This window comes from Andrographis paniculata, unplaced genomic scaffold (genome assembly GCF_009805555.1).
Source record: "Andrographis paniculata isolate CXL003 unplaced genomic scaffold, ASM980555v1 Contig87END, whole genome shotgun sequence".
Taxonomy (NCBI): domain Eukaryota; kingdom Viridiplantae; phylum Streptophyta; class Magnoliopsida; order Lamiales; family Acanthaceae; genus Andrographis; species Andrographis paniculata.
In genome coordinates this window covers 2,609,463-2,621,598 of record NW_026137625.1, presented here as the reverse complement: position 1 = coordinate 2,621,598, position 12,136 = coordinate 2,609,463, and the positions used below count along the sequence as shown (strand labels likewise).

General features: G+C 28.2%; 1 protein-coding gene across 1 annotated transcript; it reads left to right on the top strand.

Annotated features, from left to right (window-relative positions):
• The first annotated feature begins 4,708 nt into the window (after positions 1–4,708).
• On the top strand, positions 4,709–10,059 carry LOC127242729 (probable uridine nucleosidase 2). The gene is made up of 9 exons (XM_051262401.1): positions 4,709–4,887; positions 4,970–5,085; positions 6,040–6,099; positions 6,761–6,946; positions 7,028–7,132; positions 7,248–7,344; positions 8,094–8,201; positions 8,290–8,425; positions 9,781–10,059. The coding sequence occupies exons 1-9, from the start codon at positions 4,842–4,844 to the stop codon at positions 9,887–9,889; spliced, it is 963 nt and encodes a 320-aa protein (XP_051118358.1). The 5' UTR covers positions 4,709–4,841; the 3' UTR covers positions 9,890–10,059.
• Positions 10,060–12,136: the final 2,077 nt, after the last annotated feature.

The following is a 12,136-nucleotide window of genomic DNA, read 5'->3' as shown; positions in this document are numbered from 1 at the left end:
TTTTATTTATGAGACTAATTTTCGACAGACTCCAGTTTTGAGACTACGATTATAAATGAGTTTAGTTACGTGACCGAAAAATCAATTTATCCTTATTTTCATTATAAATTTGTATTTGTAATATTTTTATATATATATTCTAAAATTCTTTAAAATTAAATAGCAATCATCCCGCTATCTATTATTTTACTATAGTATTTTAGAGGTTGGCTGATAATACCATAGACAATTAACAACTATGGTTGAAATTATATATATATATATATAAGATTTAAAGAAAAAAAAAATGATTTAGGAAATGGATGGATGAGAGACAATATGATGAGTTTATTTATGAAATATTAGAAAATAAAATATGTCTAAATATAATTTAAGACAATAATAATTACCACTAGATAAGGTTATAAGGTTATTAATATAATTGGGTAAATTGATGAATTATTACTGTTGAATTAACTCTCTTTTTAACTTGTGTTTGTTTGGAGGTTTGGATTTTGAGTTGGGATTTGAATAGTAAAAATTTTGAATTTGAATAGTTTTATGATGTGATATAAATAGGGTTTGATGTGATGTTTTGAATGTAAAATTGATTTTTAGTATAATATAAAAAATGAAAAATAGGTATTTGATTTGATGTTTTTGGGGAGAAAAAATTGGATGAATAGTGGAAATCTGCCAAAATCCTTCAAACAAACACACCCCAATATATTCATTAGGGTGTGTTTGTTTGGGAGTTTGGATTTTGAGTTGGGATTTGAATAGTAAAAATTTTGAATTTGAATAGTTGTATGATGTGATATAAATAGGTATTGATGTGATGTTTTGAATGTAAAATTAATTTTTAGTATAATATAAAAAATGAAAAATAGGTGTTTGATTTGATGTTTTTGGGGGAAAAAAATTGGATGAACAGTATAATTTTGTTAAAATTCTACAAACTATATATTCATTTAACTTAGGCCTAATTTCCCACCATGCATGTATTAGCTAATTTTATAACAATTTTCATATAAAAATATATATTACATGTAATTTATATTCTTAAAACAAAACATTTAAGTTATTTTTTAATATTAAGAACAATTTCATACAACTATATTTAATTCCAAAAAAATTTTAATACAAGAATATGTAAAATAAAAAAAAATTAGAATATGGTAGAGAAAAAAAAAAGTACAAAAAGATGAATTTTCTAGAGATATAAAAAATGTTTAATAATCTAAAATATTCTTTTTGATATTATAAATATCTTTCACTTCTAATAAAGAAAATTTTAGAATATGGTAGAGAAAAAAAAAACAAAAAGATAAATATTCTAGAGATATGAAAAATGTTTAATAATCTAAAATATTCTTTTTGATATTATAAATATGTTTCACTTATAATCAAATTTAACAAGAGTGAGTTTGATTTGAGATAGTGTGTGACGTGAACTATTGCGTTTTAGCTGTTCACCTTCAATAATTTATTTTATTATTATTATTATTATTATTATTATTATTATTATTGTCATAAACTCATGAGTTCCAAAAACCAGATAACTGTTGTTAGAGTTTCATTCGATCAGACACTTTTCTGAACTCCCTTCCCAAAGGAACAAATAGAAATATTATTTCGGTAACGAAAATCGGCTTAAATGGACAACATTGCAGTACTACTACGATGCCGATGCAGCAGAATTCAATGAATAAAACGATATTGTATCGTCACTGTAGTCAGATGGCGCCTTGTAATGTTTGGTCGGATGCTTCCCCGTCCTACACCAAAGACGACCGCCCCCAAGTCCAAATCCCGAGCGATTCTCCTTCTAATGTGCCGAGGAATAATTCGACAGAGAATAACGCAAATACTAATTATAATGTATGGGATCAGCAGCCGATTGCAGAGCCATCGTGTCCTCGGCTGCAAGTGCAACCTGCAGCTGCGAAGACCCTTGATTTGGATGAAAATTTTCTTGATCTGCCCCACCATTTCTTTAGGAAGAATCTTGGGAGAGACTAATGAATGACCTAGACCAACCATGGTATCCTCACGGTCAGATGCCGACGATGGATGATCCTAACATGCAAAATCGAAATAATAATACTGTGATGGAGACTATTGTAAATACTCATGATCAGGAGTCTTTGGACAGCTCAGTCGTTGTTAATACTGATGAGGTGCAATCCCAACTCCAACCCCAATGTTCGGAATCTCTTACAGTAGCTGAATATTCTGGCGATAAATTATGGAAAGAGGAATCTTGATATTAACATTGATATTGATATTACCACTGTTGCTTTGACGCCGGTTTGCCGGCAAGCTTACTGAATCCGAAACTTTGTCTTGTATTCTTTTATCATTTTTGAGATGTAATTTGTTTTCCATTATATTTTTGGAATTGTATATGTATTTTCGAATTATGGTTTTTTTTTCATTCATGTACAATTTATTTTTATTTATAATCAATGTTATATTCATTATAGAGTGTGTTAATGGGATAGAGGATAAGGTCAGATTCTATTTATAATAAAGAACTTTCTATTATCTCTAATTTAACAAATATTTTCTTCATTCCAATTTAATGTAACTTAACTTTTACAAAAATAAAAATATAAAAAATTGAACTTTCAAAAGCAAAAATTGGCAAAAGTCACTTGTACATTCATTTGTCCAATATTTTTATTGTCGTAAGTCTCACGTAATTTGTCATTTCTTCTTTAAAATATAATTATACACTTTAATTATATTTTAAAATTCATAATTTATATATTTTTTAATTAAACTATGAAGTCATCTTAATCTTCATCTATAATTATTTTTTTCAAATCATAATTATTTTCATTAATACACTTATTAATTACACGATACCTAAAACTCCGTACATAAGCTAAATAGGACAATTTAACTGGGACGGAGGTAGCATTTCTTAATCCACTTTAAAAGAACAAAATGTATATTTTCTATTAGAATGAACAGAGTAATAATTTACCATTACATTTTTTAATTACTTCCCCCATCAACTTTTAATTACCAATTTGTAACTAAAAAAAAAAAAAATTCTCAGAATACTCCTAGGGTGTGTTGTTTATTAAACTTCCACAACTTTCAACTATTTATTAAAAACAATTTCTACAAAAATATCAAATCAAATACCTTTTTTTCACTATATATATTATACTAAAAATTAATTTTACATTTAAAATATTATATCAATACATATATTTATATTATATTATATTATATAACTATTCAAATTTAAAAATTTTAATATTCAAATTTCAAAATCTATCTCTCAAACATACAGACACTTAATTCATTTTTTACATACTATATTTTAATATTAAAATACTGTTAATTCATAATTTGTGTGTTGTTGCAAACTTTCATAAATTTGTTAACGAAGGAAATATTAATTTACTATTTTGTTAAAAGTATGATCGAATTAATGTGATAAAGTAGCTATAAAACTCTTGATCCAGCTCTTCTTACGTGTGTCACATTTGGGGGACTATCCTTATCGACAAGATGGAACAAAAATAGACAGATATTGAAAATTCCATTCAAATTTAACATAAAAAAATTGGTATTTGGGCGGAAAAATGGGCCCAAAAAATTTTGGGCCAAAGATAGGGCCATGTCTGGCCGGACCCAATTTATTAAAATTAGATAGTCATGTACAAATAATATAACAAATTTAAAACTTAAGATTTTGATATCATTATAAATTATGTAAATAACTGTATCACCTAAAAAATTTACGACATCTTTTATTTATTTATCTAATAATATAGTCAACCAACCCTATTTTAAAAGACTGGTAGAGGGAATAATGGATCTACTTATTTAGTATTTTAGTTTCAAATGTTTTTTTTTTTTTTTTTTTTTTTTTTTTACGAGGTATCAGAGTTCCGTAATATAAAATATACTTCTTTCGTCTCTGCTAATTTGTTCCATTTGGATTAGGTACGGAGTTTTAGATATTGTGTAATTAAGAAGTGTATTAGTAAAATTAATTATTATTAAATAAAAATAATTTTAAATTAAGATTAAGATTAAGATGACTAAATAGTTTAATTAAAATAAAAATATACATAAATTATGAATTTAAAAATGTAAATAAAATGTATAATTGTATTTAAAAAAAATTGACAAATTATATGAGATGGACAAAAATAGAATAGTGGACAAATTAAACTAAAGAGAGTAATATTTTATGAATATATATATATATTATACTCCTTCTATTTTATTTTAAAATACCATTTTTATTTATCCAAACTAAAAGTATACGTTTCTTTTTAATACTGTAATAAAAGTATTTTATAAATAAATATCAAACTACTCATATTTTAATGCTAATTAAAAAATATATCATTATTTTATTTGCAATTTCTAAAAGTAAAAATATCAAATTATCTTACATACTTTTCTATTATAAAAATTACTCTCTCAATCTCCCTAATTTATTGATTTTAGTAAGTAATCAAGTGAACCAGCAGAAATAAGTACGATATAATAAAAATGATTATAGATTAAATTAAAATAATTAAATAATTTAATTAAAATAATAAAATATTGATTATTAATTTTAAAATATAATTAAATTATATAATTTTATTTTAAAAAATAAAAGAATAAATTATATATTATGGTCCATGACAATATATTTTTAATTAAAATATTAGGTAAAAATAATTCAATACAAATGAAATGAAAGTACACATCTTTTAGTAACTGGAAATCCCTGATTGCTCGTTGGCATATCATTTGGATCCCTCTAGAGTAACGATTCAGATTGATTCCCCGTTGAATTTCGATTGAGGGTTCCACAACTTAATTCTCGGGTTGATAATTGATCAATGACGGAACGCAAGAAGATCATCATCGACACCGATCCTGGCGTTGGTAATTTTAGATTATGCGATTGGATTAGTTCATTTGCGATGAAGAAGAACTGCTGATTCGATTTTGTAATTTGGTTGATCAGATGATGCCATGGCGATATTCGTGGCTCTGAAATCGCCGGAAGTTGAAGTGATTGGACTCACCACCATTTACGGCAATGTCTACACTACCCTCGCCACCAGAAACGCTTTGCATTTGGTAACTAACTAGCTAAATCTGCTGTTGTTGTTGATTCCATTGCTCTGTTCTCTTTAATTTGGATTAAATTTAATTTAATTGAGGGAATTTCTCAGCTGCTTGGAAGCACAGCACTGCACAGCAATGGTGATATGTGTGATTAATCCTACTCGTGGTTTTTTAAATTGTTTCATTGAATTTAATTATTCTTATAGATACTACGGACCTTGTGCATCATCTGCCACTGGAGATTTGGGCGATTAATTCAGAAGCAAACATTAGATAACACAGATATCAATCTGCTTCACGCAATTTTATTTATATATTTTAAAATTCAATTAAAATTACAACTCTGAGAAACTTTTTTACTATTGCTATTCTTATGGATTTATCCTTCATGGTTTTAGGAATAATAAAGTGGACGAAGGAAATTGTGGGTGTCTTTAGTTGTGTCTTGGTTTTGTTCTGGAAATTTGGATGCTGAAATTTTTTAAATGAAAATGATTATTGGATATAATGGGTGCATTCTTTTGTGTTTTTGTTTTTATTTTGTGCTTAGTATTATTTTATATCTTTAGATGAAAATAGTTGTTTGATGTGATGTTTTGTATGAAAATTTGGTGTTGAATGTGAGGGTTACGGAGGGAAAATAAAAGATTGAATAGTAAAAGATGAAGTTGAAAACACAAAATAACAAACCATATGTTTATGATGAAAATTAGGCTGTAGATGTTATGGTTTTTGGAACAAAAATAGAAATGCTGTTGAATAATGCAAAAATGGTGTTTTCGAGCAAGAAACTAATATGGTCTTTTGAGGTATCAATATATGATAGAAAAGGGTGTGAGATAGTAATACTTTATATAGGAATGAATCCATAACTATTGCTAGGTCTCTGTTAATTGCATTATTAACTATTAATTGAGGAGTTTATCCTCTTGGCAATGAACAACTCTTTGTGGTATGTTTATACAGCTGGAGATCGCTGGTAGGACAGATATTCCTGTGGCTGAAGGATCTCATGTGACGATCACTGTATGTATCCTGATGGAGATTAGATAAATCCATATGTATTCTTTTAATATTGACCATTATCTTTTGATACGGGCTTATGGTGCTTATGTTGCATAGTTAATTTAATTCAAAAATAATTCATCTGTTCTGTGGAGACAAGACTCAGTGTAGAACTTCCTTCTATTATGGAGAAAAAATTGCTTCCTGTTGTTTCCTTGAAAGTGGAGTATGTGGACAGGATGGGCAATGTAGATAGTGTTAGTGGAATAACTCGATTTTTTTAATCAATGAAAATATTGAAGAAAATTCTGGTGGATAGGGGCTGCTAGGGTATAAAGCTTTCTTTGATGTTTTGAAATCTCCTGCTGTCAAGTTTGAGTTCATAGGTCTCAAACAATGGTAAGGTTTGCTCTTAAACATTGGTTAATAGGTCCTACTCCGTGAAATCTAATAAACCCGTCGGGCCAATTCCTCGCCAGAAAATTGGATCTTAAAGACAGCTGGATTCATTACACTTCCTTCAGTAAGAAGCATCAAATGCCAATCTATGTAGATTAGTCGAGGACCGGCATGATACTTTATGTTCTCTATTGTCATCTTAGTACTTTGTTAGATATTGCTTTTTTATCTTCACAATACTATGAAACTTTAAAAATTAAGCAAATAATTTTTTTGCTTAAAGAAAGGTACAAAGCTTCGAATTGCTGATTTTGTCCATGGTACGGATGGATTGGGAAATCAAAACTTTCCTCCACCAGAAGGAAAACCGATCGAGCAATCTGCTGTAGAGTTTCTCATTGAACAAGTGGGTCTTCACCCAGGAGAGGTCACTGTGGTAGCCTTAGGCCCCCTAACAAATATTGCTCTGGTTAGTTCACTAAAATCTATTAATCAGTTTCTCATTTGCCTCTGCTGTGGTGTTGTTTTTCTTAGACTTGGATTTGTGCAGGCTATACAGGCAGATCCTCGGTTTGCCAAAAATGTAGGGCAAATTGTTGTTCTTGGTGGTGCCTTTTCTGTAAATGGAAATGTGAATCCTGCAGCTGAGGCAAATGTAAGTTGTCAGTCGATTTTCATTTTTGTTTCCGTTTTAGTGAGTCCCTTGCTTTTCTTGATTTTTTTTTTTTTTAATTATTTTGTGTCATCATTTGTTCTGATTGGTTAACAAGATCTTTGGAGATCCTGAAGCGGCAGATATTGTATTCACTAGTGGAGCTGATGTTCTGGCTATTGGAATAAATGTCACACATCAAGTTGTTTTAACAGGTATCCCTACTTTGAATCATTTGATGGCTTAGAAACACAAATGTACAATGATCTTATTTCTTTTACCACTTTAATGGCTGTTGGAAAGTAAACCTAGTCTAGGTGATGCTTGACGCCTAAGTATCATAGAGTCTATTAATAATGGGCATTGCTATTTATTGATTGGATACCGCAACAATAGTTAATAGTTTTGAAATCTATTTCTCTGTATTTCTTCATGACAAATTACTATCTTGTTAATAATCATGGTGCATTAATAGATGCCGTTTAGTTTATCCATTCTTTTCCACAAACAAAATAAACTGCAGCCTTTCATTCATCATCATTTGATGCAACAACATAAATTGGGATTATTGTTTGGAAACGACTAATTTGGCTTTATCTTTTCTTTTTTATATTTCTTTTCAATAGCCAAAGTGAAATTGATTTGATTGCCTTGTTGGTTATTAATGACTAGCTTTTATTCTTAACAATTTGTCTTGAAGACTTCGAAGATAAAATACTGATGCATAACCTTCATTTGATGAAATGCAACTCATTTTCAGGGACAGGCTCCTTAAATCTGTAGAGAAAGATCCTACCACTGTTGAAACACAGATTTGAATATTCAAGAGTTTCGAACATAATTCTTTCTCCTTTTCTTGTGGATAGGCAGTAGAAGAATTTTTTACTTTGCAAATCTTGCTATGTGTTGCTTGCATTTATGACTCTTTGATCAGTAAAATTCATTTTGTTCATTGGCTTTTCAGATGCAGACAAAGATAAGCTAGAAGCATCAAATGGAACATTTGCTCGGTATATGTGCAAAATTTTTGATGTATACTTCTCATACCATCGCGAGTCCTATGGCACAAAAGGTTTGAGTGAAGTGATAATTAGATGGATATGAAATTTTTATTTTTATTTATTTACTTTTTTTAAAACAATGTGTCAATCTAAATGCAGGTGTCTATCTTCATGATCCAACAACCATTCTTGCTGCCGTCAATCCATCACTGATCACCTATGTAGAAGGTGTTGTTCGTGTTCAGACAGTTGGCATCACTAGGGGTCTAACATTATTCTATAACAAGCAGAAAAGGTACAATTTTGTACCCTCAAAACTTAATTTTCTTAATGTATTGGTTTTGATGATGAAATCATTGATCAGTAACTATGCATTCGACACACAGTATGAGAACTATGATACAAGTATACAGTGATGTCTAGCTCCAAATTGCATAATGCTGTCTGTGAGTAAAACAAGCGTCCAATTGTTTAAAGAACTATATCAGAGTGGAAGAAACTCTAAATATTGATGGCTGTAGCTAACAATTATGTCATTAATTTACTAATTTTTACCGATGGCTGCTAATTTACTAAATCCCCCAATTTGTTGAACCTATTCCATTTTCTGTATTTTTCTAAATAGTATCATTTATTATTTTTCTTATACTAAATATTACAGAATTTTATTTTATTTTTTTCTGCTGTGAATATATGGGCATGTTTTCATAGCATCGTTTGCACTGCCAGCATATGATTTAATCATAAATATCGAAATATATTATTGCCTAATAATCATGCAGTCGGATAAAGCCTACTATTTTCACTAATGATATTAGCTCCTCTAATTTCTTCTCACAATTTGCACCTTGAATGCATTTCTTTTATTTTTCAAAAACGATTTAGTTTTCAGTAATCTCATTTCAGTTATAAAAGATAGAATAGTCTGTAATGTATCATAATCAGCGAAGTTAGATACTCAGCACATTAGTTTGCACTTATGCACTTGCTATTGTGAAAATTCAAGATAACTGGAGGGGGAGTATAAATGTATAATAACTGGTCAGGACACTAAAAAGAGGTTGAACAACTATCTAAGAAGTGTCAAAATTACTAATTCTAACCTTTTCTTTTGGAAGCACACACTATTATTCTTCTCTAAGTCGGAGGCGTGGCTACTATGCAAGAATTGGCAAGTTTTGAGATCTTATTGTGAAATTTTAGTTCTCACCCGAAAGACTAATCACAGGTAACCATAGATGAGCTATACCTTTCTAGCCTGAATTAGAGTTTTTATCTAGTGAAGATGTCGAAGAAACATATACCTACGTGGGTGACAAAACATTGCGACTTCTGTACAATGGAACATAGAGTACAGAATAAGGTCGGTTCGTCATGTTTAAATATATACTTAGGTAAATTCTAAATTTGATCTTTTTCTCTTTCTTTTTAAGTTTTGAATATAGTAGTGATTGGATGTAACTTTTAAAGGCGGACAAATATTTTACTATTGATTGTATTGTGCGAAAATAGGTACGAAAGCATAAACAAATGCACCTAGAAGAATGAATCCCATTTACAAATTCCATTCTCATGATCTCCATATTCACCGTACCAATAATGTGCACATTTGCGCAAACTTTTGATTCGACTTTTATGTGTTTGTTTAAGGTTCGCGGAAGTTAATGAATGGTCGGATAAACCTACAGTGAAGATTGCAGTAACTGTTGATGCTCCGGGCGTGCACAAATTGCTGATGGACAGGCTCATGAATTCGTAGCCGATGGAACTTTTCGATGCCTTGCCTGTGATTTTATTCATATTCCTATTTGGAGAACAGAGTTGAGCTGAGTTGAGGTCAGGTAATTTCATATGTTTTAGCCCGTCCAAAACTTTCTACCGAACATTGGAGTTTACTGTGGGTATAAATGTGTTTATCAGTTTAAGTCATCATGTTCGGAATTTATTTCAAAGTTGTATGCCTTAAAAAAATAAAAATAAAAATTCAGAATATTTACTTATAATTTCTTATAAAATACATTGTTTTTTGTTATATCAAAAATTAAAATCAAACTAATAATAATACGGGAACATATTTGAAAAGAATCTTTGAATAACTAGAGAGTGTTTGGTTACTGTCTAGATTTATTGATATTATATTTTTAATTTTTTTTTCCAAATATTATTACTTAAAATATTTTATTTGTATTTTTTCAATAAATAAATATATTAATATATATTTAAAAAATATTTTTTCTTTAAAATAAATTTATACTAATCATAAATAAATATTAATAATTTTATTTACATTTATATTCTATAAAATAATATTAGTATTATACTATATTTTATTAAAATATAATTGTTTAAATATCTAAATATGGAGTATTTTATATCTCATCAAATATATTATATTATAAATTTAATAGTAATCATTTAATAGTAATTATATTAATATAATTTATAAATTATAAATCATTTTCAATCAACTTCTAATTTAAAATGCAAATGCAACACGTAAACACTCTATTGAATTGTATTGTAAAATGATAGCCTTATTATAAACACATCCTAATCGTTATTGAACATGATAAGAGTAGTATATTGTAGTTTGAAATTGATAAAATAACATATTAATTTTTATTTTTATTTAAATATTCTCTCCGTCCCAAAAGTATAATAATATTGTGTTGGACACGAAATTTAAGAAATATTATATTATATTAATAGTTGGTAAAAAGTAAGAATTTTGCCGTTGTATAATATAAAAAGTAATGGCAATTATATAATAATAATGAAAAAATAAAAATAATTTTACGATGATATAGTTATTTATGAAAATGAAACTATTGTTTTGAAACGAAAAAAAATTATATAATATTTTGACATAATCATATAAGATAAAATAATACTCCCTTTGTCCTCGTACTAAGACTTAAATTTACTTTTTATTGTATTGATATTATTATATCAAAAAATATAGTACAAATTAAAAATAAAAATAAAAACAAACAAACAAACAAAAAAAAAAAAAAAAAAACTTCTATGTAATACAAAAATCTTTGTTTGGCCTTGGTTTGAAAGCAAATCTATTCGTTTGTAAGATCATCATAAGAATATATTATTATGGGTGTGTTTGTTCGGGAGATTGGATTTAATTTTCACTATTCATTCCATTGTTTTTTTTCAAAAAAATCAAATCAAAATATTTATTTTTTATTTTTTTATTTGGGACGGAGGGAGTACTAAAAATCAATTTTACATTCAAAACATCACATCAACGCCTATTCATATCACATCATACAACTATTTAAATTCAAAATTTTGAATATTCAAATTCCAACTCAAAATTCAAATCCCAAACAAACACAATAAAAAATTATAATTAATATTGTTGAATATATCCTCGTCAAAAGTTAAATTGATAAGCCAAAATATACAACACTTTCAACACTACTAATTTTTGATAAAAATATCAGCATCAAATATCTATTTATTCTTATCAAATAAATATTCTCTCCTTTTATTATGTTATTTTCCAAAACCAACTTTTTACTGTTCATTTTTCTGAAGCTCCAAAGGTCTAAAAGGCCTTATAATCATAAGAAATACTACAATGATGAACCAAATTTGAATTTAAAATTCAAATAGAAAAATATTCAAATAAAATTATCTTAACAAAATAAAATGAACTTAAAACCAAAGAAAAAAAAAAATTATCTTCATTTTTTTAGCCAATAAACTAAACCCAAACTATAACTATAAACGAACCAAACTCAAACATAAAAAGCTCGATTCGGTTACTCAAAAACTAAAACTAAAACTAAAAGCTCACTTCTCGATCCCCAATTCGATTATTCAACCATAAAAAGTTCGATTCAATTCAGCTCAGTTCGTTAACAGCTCTAAAAACCTACAAGAAGGCGCAAACATTTAACAATGCCACAGCAAAATCACTATATGTATATGTATCTGTCTACACACGCCCTTTCTTCACTTCCAAAACTGTAAAAATCTCCCCAATTCA